Source organism: Mesoplodon densirostris, chromosome 8, assembly GCF_025265405.1.
Source record: "Mesoplodon densirostris isolate mMesDen1 chromosome 8, mMesDen1 primary haplotype, whole genome shotgun sequence".
Lineage (NCBI taxonomy): Eukaryota > Metazoa > Chordata > Mammalia > Artiodactyla > Ziphiidae > Mesoplodon > Mesoplodon densirostris.
This window is the reverse complement of record NC_082668.1, coordinates 10,046,187-10,063,420: the sequence shown is the minus strand read 5'-3', so window position 1 is coordinate 10,063,420 and position 17,234 is coordinate 10,046,187. Positions and strand designations below refer to the sequence as shown.

Here is a 17,234-nt window from a genome sequence, read left to right as displayed (position 1 = left end):
ACTAGTGGAAAATTCACAGACCATGAGAATGTTGCAGTAAACACACTTTGACCCAAAGATGGACACAGAGTGAAGAAGCCTGACTTTCCCCATGAGCTTATAGACCTTGGTCACATCCTCCACCCTCACGGAGTCATCATTACCCCACACACACACACACTTCATGTACAGAGGCAGCTCCGAGGTTCCTTCCATTCTGAAACTGAACTAACCCACTTCTTCAAACCTGCACTCATCTGCCATTGGACTCACCCTTCGAGCTGAGTGAGACTGGGTGTAGGGACTCAGCAAATTCTACTCGGGATTCACCTCCAGGAGGAGCTGACCCATTTCCAACTCACGCTCAAAGGCACCTTGATGCTGAGCCACACCCAGTGTTTAAAAGAGTAAAGCTGGGATGGGAACACATGTTGCACTCCCCTCACACCGGAAATGATGAGTTTTAAAAACAGGCTGAAATCAACAATTAGTTGGAACAGTGAAGTGCTCTGAAGCTGAGAAGTGCTTCATATGATACATAATATTTTGGCAGTGGTGGTTCTGAACATGCATCACAGCAATTCTTTTCAGAAAAAGTAATAGCTCCTTGGAGGAAAAATTACACTCTTGAAATTAGAAGGCTTTTATAAAATAAATCCTGATTAAAGAAGGTAAATTCCACGTCTACTGTGAGCAAAGCACAAGACTTGGAACTGACAGGGGATGGGGAAATAAAGAGTCATGTAACACAGCAGTGCCGCCCTCAGGCCAGCCCCAATCTGATGTGGGAGGGGAAAAAAATACGTGTGCTACAGGGAGAAGCCTGGGGAGAGAAGGCAGAGAGCAGAGTTAAGGAAATCCAGTCCTCGATATACATCTGGATGCCTCGGATAGAATTTCATCTTATTCTATTCATTCATTTATTCAACAAATCTTTATTGAGCACCTACTATGTGCCATGGCTAAGTACTGGAGACATGTGTCAACAGAATTGGAGCTTGTTTTCTCACTTAATACTCATAACCAGCAGTGACGAGGGCTGTTGCCAAGTCCCTGCAAAGTCAAAGAAGCAGGCCCAGAGAGGTTGTGTAACTTGCCTAAGGAGCCCAGCTAGAAAACGGTAAGGATGGAAGCAGGATTGAGACTGCTGGCTCCAGAGGCTGTGGTCAAGTGGGATGGGTAGTGGTCTAGACGGGACCAGGTCTTCTGACTCTGGCACTTGGGGCTCAGGCAGCAAGCAGAGTCTCCAGGAAGTTCATTCTGAACCAGACAGTATGATCGTGGGGTGATGGGAAATAGCCCACATTTAAGTTCTAATTGTGTGAGATTTATCCTTGTGATCAGGGCATTCTGACTGCAGAGTCTGTGCTATTAAATTGTATGTTATAATTTTTAAAAATAATATAAAAGAGACCTTTCTAATTCTGTTCTGCACGCTAACTGTGCCACTAACGTTATCTTTAGAGCAGTCTGTATTTGCCACTCACTGATTCTCACATCCTGCCCATCCATATCCAGTTACCTGGTCACTGCCAACCAGTGTCGCTTGGGAAGCTTCTAGGCCACGTGAAAACCGAGCGGCTATGACTATCTCCATATATGGTGTTGCCCTTCAGTGTGTCTGGTAACTCCCAGCCACCTTCCCTTGCTTCTGTCCCCGTATGAAGTCTTTTAGGGAGACCTCAAAGCTTTTGAGGCACCCTTATCACATCAGTGTAAACAGGAGGCCACCAACGGTTTGGACAAACCTGTTGCCAAAGTCAATAACCTCCTCTTAGACTCTTCCGCAGTATTTGGTGCTACTGACAGCTCCCTTCTTTTTGAAAGTATTGCCAAAAATTTCAAGAAAACTATCAATCACCCTTAATAAAAATTTCCTCCCAAAACAGAAATTGGATTGACTATAATCTATAATTCATCTTATATTGTACAACACATGTATATGACGCATCAATGTTTTACTATTTTAAAAAAAATCACCTCCTGCTTCCAAGAAATTGTAATAAAAATCAAAATGGAAACTACAGCAGAGAGTTCATTACTTAATTGACTCAACATCCAACACACCATATTCATACATTTCTGGATTACCGATGACTCAAAAATCCTCTTTGTACTGGCATTTGACGTAGAAATTAAAGCAAAACATCAACATATTAGCAAATCTGGAGCAGAAGCTTCTTTGCTGAAAATAATATTTTTCCTTTTCAAGCAACGTTCTCTTCTCAAGAGAAATGAGTGTTGCATCAAGACAACGTCTCTGCGAAGACTTGTGGAAGTTTTGTTCTCTGGTGACAAGAACCTGGCTTGAATTCATTCATTCATCAAACAAGATCATGTCTCATGATCAGACTCGCAAACATGAAAGCACAGCGATAAATTTTCAACAGGAAGCACACTTCCCACTGCTAGAGAGTTCTTATGCACATATCTGGTGCTTCAGAGGTCAATTAATTGATGTTAATTAACCTGGAAACAGTTTTTCTCACAAAGGAAATATAGTTTTCCTATGGAAACATAAGTTTTTCAAGGACATTCAGAACTAAACTAAATAGAAAACGCCTCTTTCCAAGTATCTAGTCACTGCTTTGGGGCAAAATGGCCTAATATTTCTCCTCTTAAGAAGAGTCCAGTTTGATATGAGAAAGTTGAAAGCATGACATGGTTTTGAATCACATGTTTGCACCAGAAGAGTCCTCAGCTCACAGTGCGGCTACACACACGGGAAAAGAGTGTAATAAAAAGATCAAGAACATGGGCTTGGGAGCCCGGCAGAGGACCTGGGTTCAAACCTCAGCCCCAACTGTTATGGGCATGTGCACCTGGCATGGCGGAGACCATGAGAATGTTCGCCACACTGACTCCTCTTCCCAGGCAAAACCTCTAGGGACCAAGGGACCAAATTCTAGCAAACGGCATGTGGTGGAAGTGACATAACGACACGTCCAGGCACTGCTCTCAGAGCATCACACAAGACCCTCCAGATCCCTGAGTTACCACCTGGAGGGCAAGTGCCTTCATCCAACTATGACACAGCAGAAATTTAACCTTTGCTTGGAAGCCACTGAGATTTGGGGATTGGTGTGTGACTACAGTCGAGTGTCCTTCTAATATTCTTGGCCAAGTTACAAACTCCCCTGTGCCTCAGACTTCTCATCTACAAAAATGGTATAATTAAGAGTGTTTAACTAGGAGATTGTTCTAAAGATCAGCCTTGGAAAGCACTTAGCACAGCCCTGGCACGTGGTTACACTGAATAAACACTAGCTATTAGCGTGTGCACGCGTCTGTGTGTTTGTGTGCATGTGTGTGTGTACTACAGTAAAAAGCAGGTGGAGAGGGACTTCCCTGGCGGTCCAGTGGTTTAGGACCCCGGGCTCCCACTGCAGGGGGTGCGGGTTCGATCCCTGGTCTGGGAACTAAGATCCCACATGCTGTGGAGTGCGGCCAAAGAAAAAAAATCTTAAGAAGAAAAAGAAAGCAGATGGAGAGATAGAGCTGGACGCTAAAAGGGGAAAGAAGGGCTGTTCCCACAGGACGTGGGAACTGATAAAGTAGAAACCGGCCTAAGAGAACTGCAGGAACAAGTCAGGAGGTAGCTGAGCAAAGAGACAGTTAGGTACCAGATTTCCTAGATCTCTTCTACCTCTGCTTGGGATGTCCTAGAGCATGAGGAAAAATGGAGGCTATGGGGGAAGGAATCCCACAGCCCCAGTTCCAGGAAAGGCCAGTGAAGTTGCTACTGGAGGTCAGAGAGACCCTGATAGAAACAGGATGGCTGAGAGACCCCAGCCGCTGTGAGGCCACCTTTGGATAAAGTAGAAGGTGAGAGAGATGAAGACAGAGCTACAGATTCAAGGAGAGCAGAAAAGATTTTAAATAGCTGCTGTGGTTCTCTGGCTGCTTTACATTTCTATTAAACAAGAAAGAATTTCTTTTATGTGCTAGGGTTTTCTCACAGGTGGACAACTGTATGCAAACTCTATGCCATTCAAGAACCAGAAAACAGCATGATGTAAATGTCAGTGGAGATTATGTAAAGTTGTTTAAACTGTGACCAGTGTACAAAGGTATGTATCTCTAATATAAAACTGTATGTTATTTCATGAAAACTGGATAGATTTAAACCTGTAATATTCAGGAAATTGAAGAACAACTGTTAGAAAGTCATTTATTAAAACAATAACAACTTACAAACGTGGTGTTATAAAATAGTTTTGTTGTTTTTTGGGGTTTTTTTTTGCGGTACGTGGGCCTCTCACTGTTGTGGCCTCTCCCGTTGCAGAGCACAAGCTCTCCACGCGCAGGCCCAGCGGCCATGGTTCACGGGCCCAACCGCTCCGCGGCATGTGGGATCTTCCCAGACCAGGGCACAAACCCGCGTCCCCTGCATCGGCAGGTGGACTCTCAACCACTGCGCCACCAGGGAAGCCCAGTTTTGTTGTTTTAATAGAAGAAATAAAAGATGATCACTTCGTAAATCAAGATCTGCTTGCCGTATCTCAGCTTCCAGCACAATTCTAATGAATTTACTGGAAATCACCAAACTGTCCCTGAGTCTAATTATCAAAATCCAATTCTTAAGAGTGCAACTCTCTGTTCCTGAAGGTAATTGAAAGTCAAAGTACTATTTTTATTGTTATTGTTGTTATTAGAAGAACCAAGGAGAACGCTGTCTATATATGCCACCTAGAAACACACAGAAAAAGCCATGATGTGCTATCCACGTACAAGATATTAAATCATCTTAGATGACAGAGGTGAAGTTCTTCTCCCCACTAATAAGCAAAAAATAATTTACAGTGCTTCTGGAAATTTCAAATCAATGGTTAAATACTGACAGTGCAGAAATGCCTAAAATGAGAATAAGCACAGTTAAAAATGTATGAAGTATCCAGTCATTCCAAATTCTATCAGCAGCTTTCTAGAGAAGGGGGCACAGTGTAAAGGTTTCATATACTATGTATTTATAGAAATGGAGTATCTTTGAAGAAGAAAAATAAAGTTAGAGTAAAAGATAAAATATCCCAGTTTCAAACCATATATACAAAAATCAAATTCATATTAATTAAATACTTTGCTGAAAATCAAAAATTTTAAATGCCTGGTAGAAAATATACTTGAATATCTTTTAGATCTTTAGGAAGGAAAATATTTTCTTAAAGAGGACATAAGGGCTTCCCTGGTGGCACAGAGTGGCTGAGAGTCCACCTGCCGATGCAGGGGACACGGGTTCGTGCCCTGGTCCGGGAAGATCCCACATGCCGCGGAGCGGCTGGGCCCGTGAGCCATGGCCGCTGAGCCTGCAGGTCCGGAGCCTGTGCTCCGCAACGGGAGAGGCCACAACAGTGAGAGGCCTGTGTACAGAAAAAAAAAAAAAAAAAAAAAAAAGGACATAAAATGTAGTAACTAGAAAAGCAAAGTTTGCAAAATATAATTAGAATGCCCATTCATCAAAAGATCACTCAACGTTTTGGGATTAATATATACACATTCCTATATATAAAATAGATAACCAGCAAGGACCTACTGTACAGCACAGGGAACTCTACTCAATATTTTATAATAACCTATAAGGAAAAAGAAACTGAAAAAGAATATATATCTGAATCACTGTGCTATATACCTGAAACTAACACAACATTGTAAATCAACTAAATTCCAATTTTAAAAATAAAGGTCCCTCAAAGTGAAAAGACAAATTACACATTTGGAGAAAATATCTTCAATTCATACAATTGACAATGACAAATGATTAGAACAAAAAAGAAACAGAGAACTCTTGCAAACCAATGAGAAGAGCACACACACACACACACACACACACACACACACACAAATTTGGACAAGAGATAGGAAAACAACGACCCCAGGAAGAGGAGCCCAGCATCATTAGTGAACCACAAAATACAGAGACCACAATGAGGTACCTTTTCTACACCCATTCAGTTAGCAAAAATTAAAATTTCTGATACTACAAAATATTGAAGAAAATCTGAATCCATAAGATCACTTATGCATTTCATGTGGGAGTATATATTTGTGCAACCACCATGGAAAACAGTTCGGCAAGACCAACTATAATTGGTCAGTCATATATGTTATGTTCCAGCAATTCCACTCCTAGGTACAACCTGAAACAACCCCTAGCACATAAACAATGGAAGGCATACAAGAATGTGCTTATCTGTGCCTGTCCACAGGAGAATAGAGCAATGAAATTTTATATAGCAATCCAAAAGAATGAACTGCAACCATGTAGATGCATCTCAGCAAGACGGAATCAAGTGAAAAAAGTAAGCACCAGACAATTACACGCATGATAACATAACATGATTCATGCATGATACTGTTTTAATAAATTTGAGCACAGTTAAAACAAAGATAAAATCTTCTGTAAAAAACACGTAAATACTAAGATCATATAAAGAGGAAAACAAAAGACGGATCAACTCAAGATGCAGGGTGACTGTTAGCTCTGGATGGGGAAGGGAGACCGAGGGATGGGCTGATGAGGAGACTATATGGTTAGTCATCAGGCTGAACTTCTGGTTTTGGTGGTGGCTCCACCAGTGACTACTGCATATTAAAATAGTTAAGTAAATATATAAAAGCATGCTATGGACAAGATGAGAGAGTATCACCAACCAAGCATTATGGTCATTCCAATTTTATGCACCTGAGTTCCTTTAAAAATAGAGAAGTCTCCTCTGAGAACAGACCTGAATAAAATACCAAACAAATCATTTCAGTCCAAACAGCCCTGATTGAGTCTATTTATAGAAGGATCTTTATTCATCCTAGCATCACTTATAAAAGAGAAATAAAACTGAAACTCTCTTAAAGACTCATCAATAGAGGAGTGGTTTAAAACATCAGGCCACGTTCATACCCTTTCATTAATCCATCTCATCAACACATTGTCTGAGCGTCCCAGATTCATCAGACACGGTGGGACACAATGTTGAACAGAACTGATTCAGGTCCTGCTCTCACAGGGTTGACTCTGTGTGGGGAAGACAGGCAGGAATCAAAGAATCACATGTGTACACGTCCACTGCAAACAGATGAGGGCTGTGAAGGAAAGGAACGCCCGGCTATAAAAGAGGAAAAGGGAAGGAGACCTAGATTGAAGCATTCAGCTGAGACTTCCCAAGGAAAGGAGGCATTTAACAAGGTCCAAAATAGAAACCAGGCAAAAGGGAGGCATCAGGGAGAGCTGTCCAGGCACAGAGACGGGGAGGTGGTCCTGCAGCAGCTCAAGCAGGCAGGGAGATGAAAGGCCAAGGTAGCTGGTCCCAGAGCAAGGTGAGCAGTGGGGTGAGATGGGGCTGGAAAGGTGGGTGAGCGACAGATCACGGAGGAGAATGAGGATGAGGATTCTGACCTTCAACCCAAGAGCAATGGGGAGAAGGGGATTACGTGGGAAAGCAACTACCTCAGATCTGCACTGGAAAATAATCACCCAGGAGAACGGACAGTCTGGGGGCATTGACATAACGAAAGCCACGGATCCGCACTGGAAAATAATCACCCAGGAGAATGGACAGTCTGGGGGCACTGACATAACGAAAGCCAGGGATCTGCACTGGAAAATAATCACCCAGGAGAATGGACAGTCTGGGGGCATTGACATAACAAAAGCCAGGGCTCACTTTGGCGTGATCACTCTGGTTCCAGGGCACAGCACAGTCAAGAGGAGACAGAGAAAGAGTGAGAGGTTATCTCAGTTACACAGACAAGGGGCAAAGGCAGCTAGTCTGGGAGCAGTGGCAGTGGGGCTGCGGGGGGGGGGGTGGATTTGTGAAGTCTTTTGGTGGTAAGATGGAGAACGCTTGGGGGCAGAAAGGACAGAGGGTGAGGGGCACTTAGGGTGACCTGTGGATGTCTGGCTTGTAGAAAGAGATGGAACACCAGAAGCTGAGCTGTGTGGAGCTGGGGATGTGATGAGCTCAGTTTTGGAATGACTGGGCTTCAGGTGGCCTGGAACATCTGAATGGAGACGGCAACTAGGCAGTAGTCTCACCTGGAGATACAAATTTAGGAGATGTGCTACGAAATTGTTAAAATGAATAAGGTAGCCCCATATGTACTGACACGGAAGGATATGTACGATCTACTGGTAAATATACACTGAAAAAAGTAAGTTGTAGAGCCGTATGTATACTATAATCACTTTTTAAAAATATATAGAAAAATACTTAATCATCTGATCTGAAAGGGAAATACACACACACACACACACACACAAGTCTGGAAAATATATATCAAACTATTAACCTACCCTTATTATAGAGTTTGGGCTGGGATAGATGAGTGAAGGACTTTCCCTTTTTTGTTTATGAATTTCTGCATGGATGGGCCTTGCTTCTTACAATGAGCACTTCATCACCCCAACTCCCACCTCACTCCATCCCCAGCTCCTACATCACCCTGAATCCCTGCCCAGTGGTCGATGATGCAACAGGATGAGATGGAAAAAGAAAGATGATGTCAGTTTTCCACGTTATTGATGATAAAAAAGGAGTAATTTGGTGTTTGCTTTTAAGCTGCATCAAAACAGCTGTATCAAAATGTTCACCAATAAAATGCCATTCCTGCTCCTTGAGGGTTTATAACCGAGTTGGCTGAGCACTAAGTCAATAAGATGATTGCCAGAGAATAGAAGTCTGTTGTCCTCTGCCCTCTGCTAAGAGGCACCCTTTGTGCTCCGAGGATCTGAAAGTCTCATGTAAGATCAATGAATCCCCCATATTAACCAAGGAATATTAAAGACCTCCCCCATTGTGCAGGATGGTGTTCCAAGAACTTGGAATAATGAACATACATGAACACAAGGAAATGAACACAAATAAGGGGACTGGGTGGCATTACCTAACAGCTTGCATAGTTTAGCCTAAATTCTTCTTAAGTTACTTAGCATAATCACTCAGCACAGCTCCAGCCGACACTCAGTACATATTTGCAGAATTGTCTTTGAAACATCCAGGCCTCTATTTGACCAGGAATATCATTACTCCAGAACAAAAATGGTGGAACGCTAAGACAGAAGCATCCTAACGTCAGAAAGCCAGCCAAAGAACATGATGTTTATCCCCATAGGAACTTCCTTCCTCCATTCCCATCAGCATGGGCTGATGGAACCAATGAGACCTTAAAGTCACCTGTCCAACAATGTATGCTTAACCATCCTTAATTAATAAGTGTCTATTCTACAGAGAGACACATAGTAACTATTAACTATGGAAACCTTACCAGCAAGGCAAACACAGGTGAAGTTGCCCCCATCTTGCTTTTCATTCACATCAACACAGCTCGCATTGTTCTGGCAGGGTTTCCTCTGGCAGGCGTCAAATTCTTCACAGAAAGTACCCGTGTACTGATCATCACAGTTACACGAAAAAGTTGCCTAAAACACAAACATATGGTGTATGTTACTTGAGTTCCCTAAAATGTGTGCGTTGACTGTGAAACTCAAAGTTCAAACGTACCACTTATTTTTACAATTATACCAACACTAAGTATTTTAATCGTATCACTTATATCATGATGTGATTAAAATCAGAGCTTTAAAAAAATAGTCTATTTCTTTACAGTTTAATTTCAAACATGTTTTTTATTGATAAGTATCTCAATGGTTTTCAACCTTCCTAAACCATAAATAGAAAGAATAATTATTTTAAGCAAAAAATAAAGTTTCGCTGACCTGACATGGAAATGGGAATTATGCCAGAGCAGATATATTGAGCTACAGTCATTAAATTAGATGTCACTCCAAATGAAATCCTTCAGCATAGATAGTGCCTGCGACAAAAGCATCATGAAATGTGGCACGGGGCCCACCCTTCCAGATCACTGAGAGAATTTACCAAACCACTCTGTAAATGAGGCTCCATGTGCAGCCACGCAGATGACCTGAGTGTAAGGGAAAATAAAAAGGACCGTTTTGTTTGGTTTGTTATACTAGTAAAAGACCATAACTCAGACCCAGAGAACTGCATTTGACTGGAAGCTTCATTTCTGAGGCAGCTGTAAAGTCCAAATAAAACTGGGCCTTCCTGCTCTCTTCCTAATGCTGGCTGGAGGGTGGTGATGCATCTAAAAGAAACACAGGTCTGGCTCCAAAGCCTTGTGTAGATGTGACTGCAGGTTCTCATGAAGAGTGGAGAGGAGGAAGCAAAGGAGAATGGCATACATAAAATTACTGCATAAAAAAAATAAAAACAAAACAGACCAAAGCACCCTTCCCAGCTCTCCCCAAGCCCCACACATCAGGCAGGTGTTTCAAAGCCCCGCCCACAGCCTCTCACAGCCCTGCCTACCTCTCTCCCTCTGGAGGGGGTGGGGGACCCAGCCTCCTGCCCCTGATCTTACAGAGACTCTGTGGGCTTCTCCAGGTATTGTTAACTCAGGATCCCACCCCGTACCCACCCACCCCCACCAAGCACTACACAACATCTTCTCTCTTAAAAAACAAAAGGGTTGTCTTCTTCTCTTTAATTTTTTTGTCCTTTAATCAAGTTTTATACTTCTTGTACATTTCTTAATTTACTCCTGAATATTTAGATTTCTTTGTAGCTATTGCTAACGAGATCCTTTCCTCACCCCTTTCTTGTAATACCCATCAGACTTGCTAGCGATTATTACTGACATGTAAAGTGCTAACATTACGTTACCTGTCATCACCCTGGGCTCTCATTACAGGTCAGAGGTTTTAGTTGAGTCTCTTGAGTTTTCCAGATAAGACAAGCCCCCCCCAAAAAAACAAAGGGAACATCAACTGCAAATCATGATTATGTCACCTTCTCTTCTCTAGTCCTCATGGTTACATTGGTGGCACATCCAGATTAATTTTGATTTCAAAGGGAGGTTTGTAGAATTTATCACTAAGTAGAATGCTTGGAACAGTGATCAAATTTTATCAAATGCCATTTTAGCTTCTATTTTTTTATTTTTTTTTTATTTTTTTTTTATTTATTTATTTATTTATTTTTTTTGCGGTACGCGGGCCTCTCACCGTTGTGGCCTCTCCCGTTGCGGAGCACAGGCTCCGGATGCGCAGGCTCAGCGGCCATGGCTCACGGGCCCAGCCGCTCCGCGGCATGTGGGATCCTCCCAGACCGGGGCACGAACCCGCGTCCCCTGAATCGGCAGGCGGACTCTCAACCACTGCGCCACCAGGGAAGCCCTAGCTTCTATTTTTAAAAATTATCTTTTTTATCTCTAACCTAGCAGTATGTGAATTGAATGTTTAAATTCCTTACTATTGACTCCTTACATTCCTGGAAGGAACACCCACAGAGGTCATTAGGTAAAATTATTTTATGGCTGCATTCTATTTGTAGTTATATTTCTATGGCTTCCATCTAACTTGCCCTAACCCACAGACTCCTTTTCTAAGAAAAACTGTCCCTTGCATGGTGAGATCATAGTTTACACCATAAGAGGATGCCCCTTGTCATAAGTGACTAAACCAGGAGTGGATGGATCTCTGACCTCAGCAACCAACCAAGAAGCCAGACAGTCAAACATGACATTTAGCTCAACCAAAAGAGCCAGATTTTATGTAGGTGTCTTTCTTTTGTTAGTTGAAGTTGTAGTTGTTGTTGTTGTTAAGGGAATATGACACATCCTTATAAACTGCATCATCAAGTTCTCTTTAGTTTAAGGACACACTCATCAATTATATCTTAGAAACTAGAACAACTGGAATAAAAGCAATGGATTTTTCTACTTAAGTTAGAGGTAAATTTTCTGCCTTCTGTTTCTATCATCTCATACCTCCTTGTGGCAAACGGAAGTTCCCTCTGCGTTCTAGCAATAGTTGACTTCTTATCTGTTTTTTTCTTGATGCTGTGAGTTTTTTCCCCTTTTGTGTGTTTGTATAGACTTTGTAGTTGAAAGCTAGGAAAAGCTCATTAAGGACTATTAGAAAGGCAGCCTTGTAATTAGGAAACTCCTTTTCTGTCTTCTACCTAAATAGATGCTTCTCCAAAGAAGATATACAGATGGCCAATAGGCAAATGAAAAGATGTTCAACATCGCTAATTATTAAAGAAATGCAAATCAAAATTACAATGAGGCATTATATCGCTCTGGTCAGAATGGCCATCATTAAAAAGTCTACAAATAACAAATGCTGGAGAGGATGTGGAGAAAAGGGAACCCTCCTACACTGTTGGTGGGAATGTACATTGGTGCAGCCACTATGGAAAACAGTATGGAGGTTCCTCAAAAAACTAAAAATAGAGTTGCCATAGGATCCAGCAATCCCATTCCTGGGCATGTATCTGTAGAAAACTCTAATTTGAAAACATACATGCACCCCAATGTTCAGGGCAGCACTATTTACAATAGCCAAGACATGGAAGCAACTTAAATGTCCATCAACAGATGAATAAAAAAGATGTGGTACATGTATACAATGGAATATTACTCAGCCATAAAAAGGAACAAAATAATGTCATTGCAGCAACATGGATGGACCTAGAGATTGTCATCCTGAGTGAAGTAAGTCAGAAAAAGAAAGACAACTACCATATGATATCACTTATATGTGAAATCTAAAATATGATACAAGCAAACTTATTTACCAAACAGAAACAGACTCACAGACATAGAAAACAAACTTATGGTCACCAAAGGGAAAAGGGGGTGGGGAAGGAATAAATTAGGAGTTTGAGATTAGCAGATATAAACTACTATATATAAACAAGGGCCTACTGTATAGCACAGGGAAGTATATTCAATGTCTTATAATAAACCATAATGGAAAAGAATATGAAAAAGAATATGCATATACATCTATGTATAAGTGAATCACTGCTGCACACCAGAACTAACACAACACTGTAACTCAACTATACTTCAGTGAAAAAATAAAAGTTAAAAAATAGATCTCTCTTCTAAGGAAAATCTTGTCCTTGCTCAAATGGACAACAGTGCACAACGTTGATATTTGCAAGAGGCTGCCTGGAGCCCCTTGTGCATCTGCAGAGTTGTGACCACCTTTGAATGTAAAAGCTGTGCATACCCAGCAGGCACAATTCCAAACCGGGCCTCAGCATCATAATAAATTACTCCATGTAACTATTTTTGGCAGCTGTCCACTAAAAATTACTTGGTTTGTATCCAGTCATTCCATTTTTCAGATAAATTTCTCTGGTCATTTGGGGGATACATTTTGCATATAATTCATCTGGCAAGTTCAATGGAAAATATGTTACTTGTGAAAATAAATTATTAAACACCCCAAATCAAATGTCTTTCAGTTAGTATTGATTGAATTTATATATATATATATATATATATATATATATATATACTTCTTTTTTAATTGAGGTGTAGTTGAATGAATTGAAAGATAAAATGAAAGCCGCACATTTTGTTTTAAGAAGGAAGCTTGAAAGAAACCTTAAGAAATTGTTGAAACAATTGCTTTTGACCAAGCAAAGCACTGAATTGATTCTAAAACTTTGACTGATGGATGAGAAAGAAGATTACCAAATGTTTACATACTCTTGACCATAAAATTTTAGTTAAATCTTTGTGTATTATGTGTCACGCTGTCCATAAAGTTAGATTTCTTCCGAAGTCTACTTTCTAAGAATGAAGAGCTTTCCTATAATATTAAAAGGATTTTTAAATAGCTTCAAGACTTTGACTTGTAAGGGGCCATAAATATTTATTAGGAAACTATGTTTTTAGTGTATTTATTGTAAAAACAAAAAAAACCTGTTTGATCACTGATGTATAAACTATTCTATCAACCTTGAGTTTAACCCACTGACTATGATAGCAGTAACCTATGTCCAACTGAGTTAACTGGCATAAGAGACAAAATGGACTTAGTTAAAATTAGTAGCATAGCTAAGTTACAGAGAGGGACTTCCTTGCAAAATTGTTGTATATTTATAGGTAAAAATATTTTTTCCAGTAAAATGAAAAATGACCCTCAGAGATTAATTTTAAAAACCAATGCAGAATCTCAGTTTTTCTCAATAGCTTGAAGTCAAATATTCCATTTGTACAGTAATGAAACTTTCTCACACAGCGGTAGGAAGCTTACTTTGAAAAGTTCTAGCTTAAAAAAATTTCAGTCATACCTGTGTCCACTTATTCACCCATATATATTGAGCACTTATGAAGAGCCAGGCACTGTTCTGGGGACACAAAAGTGAACAAGACTCTCTCATGGAGATTATATTCTAGTGGGAGTGACTGACAAATGAAATGATTAATAATAAATTTGGTGATAAATGCTGTGGGGAGAATTAAGTAGGGAAGGGGAAGAGAAGGGTGCTATAAGAAACATCCCTTTAAAATCTACGATTGTGTTTACCATGAGGATGTTGGCAAGAGCGTATATGCCATACATCATTTTCTACCTCATTTATAAATTCCTTCCCAAGAAAATTCACTCATTTAAAAGTTTTACTAGTCATAGGAACTGATGTTTTGTCCTCATGAATGCTGGAGATTATGTGACTGCTCACTGTTTTTTTCCTTTTTGATTTGGCTGCCATACACTCAGAGTCTACTAGAAGTTCAGTATTAACAACACTCTACGGCTCTGTGACCTAAATGACTGTTTCCGCTTTCCAACTAGGATATCACTTCTTAATTTATATTTTCTCTGACTCTAACTTATTTTCTTGTATTTTTATATTTCAATACTTTACAAAATAAAGAGCCAAATGTCTGAACAAATAAATCTAAATTCCCCCACATGGCACAGGTCATTGGCAATCTGGCCCTAGCTTACTTTTTCTGTCTCATCCTCTGCAATTTTCACCTCTCAGTAAAGCCTACTTGTCATAAACAAATCATCCCAGAGACAGAAGGGTTTTTTGTTGTTGTTGTTTTTTGGCTGTGTTGGGTCTTCGTTGCTGTGCGCGGGCTTTTCTCTAGTTGCGGCAAGTGAGGGCTACTCCTTGTTGCAGTGTGCGAGCTTCTCACTGTGGTGGCTTCTCTCATTGCGGAGCCCAGGCTCTAGGCACGCAGGCTTCAGTAGTTGTGGCACACAGGCTCAGGAGTTGTGGCTTGCAGGCTCTAGAGCACAGGCTCAGTAGTTGTGGCACGTGGGCTTAGTTGCTCCACGGCATGTGGGATCTTCCCAGACCAGGGATTGAAACCGTGTCCCCTGCATTGGCAGGAGGACTCTTAACCACTGCGCCACCTTTGGGAAGACCCAAAGACCAGGGAAGAGAAGCTTCTTCTCTGGGAAGACCAGAGAGAGAAGCTTTTTGAGGAGCTTTATTTTTCTCTTTCAGAGTCAGAATTTAGCAATTCTTGTTTACTGTGTCCCTTAAACAAAGTATACAGAAAATACACATCTCTTTTTGGTGTCCCAGTGACATCAGTGAACATAAAAACTCAGCCAACTAGACACTAAAGCTCATTGCTTATAGAGCTTGCCCACATTGAATTATTTCTTTAATCTTCACCACATCTGTCAGGTGGGTATTCCCAGATCCATTTTAGGAGCTGAGAACAGACTTGACAGAGAGGTGAGATAAACTGTTTAAGGTGTCCCAGTTGGCAAGTGTAAGGTCAAGGCTTAAAACAATATCATCCAATTCGAAGTCCTTTTCCACTCACAGCTGCATATCATCCTATCATCACTGTGATGATCTATGGGTACCATAGACCCATGTGGGGACGTCCTTCACCCTTACTCTAAAATGACCCCCAATGATAGTAGTATTTTATTTCCAGCTCCAGATTTCCGTAGTTTTTCCACCTCCTCCCTTGCTGTCTGGCTGTCTTCCTTATCAGCATCTTGACTGTTCCTTGGGTTCACTGATCCTAATTTCCTTCAGCCTTAAGAAAAATACCAAATCTATTCAAATAATGTGTCAAAATAGAGTAAAAACCTCCTTCCTGGGGGTTGAATGCATCTCTTGTACATAAAGTGCCTAATCACTCATGGACAGACTTGGAGACTTTGGGCAATTCTTCACCAGAACTGGAGGTCCTTGATGTCTGCATACATAATAGACATCTGAGTGTTCACTGAATAAAGCTGACTTTACAGTCTGCTCCTTAAAGGTAGACTTGCATGAGAGTTCTGTGCAGGGTAAGGGTCCTCTTCTCCTACTTCCTTGTCTATCTCTGATGATCTTGTGATTTATTAGAATCAGAGCCACTTATACATTCTTCATCCACATCTTCATGCTAAAGGGGATGCTGGAACAAGGATTAGGAGGACAATTCCAAACCAAAACCTCTGAAAATGGAAAGGAGATGATTTAAGCCACTCCCACCTAACAGACCCTCAAAGCCAACTTCAACTTCCGTCATGGATCAGCCTGATTCCAAACAACATCTGGGCGATTCATAGTTAAATGTCTGAACATCTGCAAGGTCAAAACTCTGGCTAATGAGTCGATAATTGCTGAAACTAGGCGATGCAGACATGGTAGTCTGCCAAATGACTCTCTCTACTTTTATGCACGTAGAAATTTCCCATAATAAAAAATGTGTTGTTTTTATTTTAAGAGTCTGGCTAAATCCCAGGAAAGGAAAGACAAAACTTTGAAACATTAGAATCACAGTTCAGCATCCTGTGTCCAGCTCCTCCCTGCGGGATGTGCTATTGCATTTACCGCAGGGACGTTGTGGAGAACAGTGTGTGCACATCACCGCGTCCCCGTACATGAAGTCCCACTCCAGAAATTCATTTCACATCCAAGTGCCAGGAAAAGCTCTGCTTGCCCTAAGGGACTGACATGTCTTCTCCTGTGGACAATATGAATCACATAATTGAGCATATTTCCCTCTGAACAGTCCAGTTTCCTTGAAGAGAAGGCTCAACCATTCCTAGGCCAAAGGAAGGCATGGCCACCTCTCAGCTTGCCCAGCATGCCAGGGTCATGAGCAGGGCACAGCCAGCCCAGGCCACAGCTGGGAGAGAATTCGTGCTTACAGAGCCTACAGGGAAACATTCAGAAGACCTCTCTAAACTAGTAGTCCACACACGGCAGGGTCAAGAAGTAGAGTCTGTTTCCTAACGTTGCAAAGGTCTGGAATCTTTTTGCTCCCAGTTAATGGAGGGGCATATTGTCCGTGAAGACGATCCCCCCAGTAAGGGCTTTTTGTAGCCCCCTGACAGAGTGCTTACATTGCTCTAAGAGGACTTCAGGGAAGGAAGGCAATGCATCCTAACTCATGAAACAATGAAGCATTAGTCAGATTCTAACCTGAGCTGTCCCATCATGCCAACTGCATTGACCCTGAATCTGTGGAGATGGAGG

General features: G+C 41.3%; 1 protein-coding gene across 1 annotated transcript in view; it reads right to left on the bottom strand.

The window, feature by feature from the left end:
- The window catches only part of DNER (delta/notch like EGF repeat containing), a 332,455-nt gene that overhangs the window by 123,069 nt on the left and 192,152 nt on the right, over positions 1 to 17,234 (bottom strand). Inside the window, exon 6 of the mRNA XM_060106971.1 lies at positions 9,235 to 9,388. Coding sequence (XP_059962954.1) covers positions 9,235 to 9,388 — 154 coding nt within the window. The remainder of the gene's footprint in view (positions 1 to 9,234; positions 9,389 to 17,234) is intronic.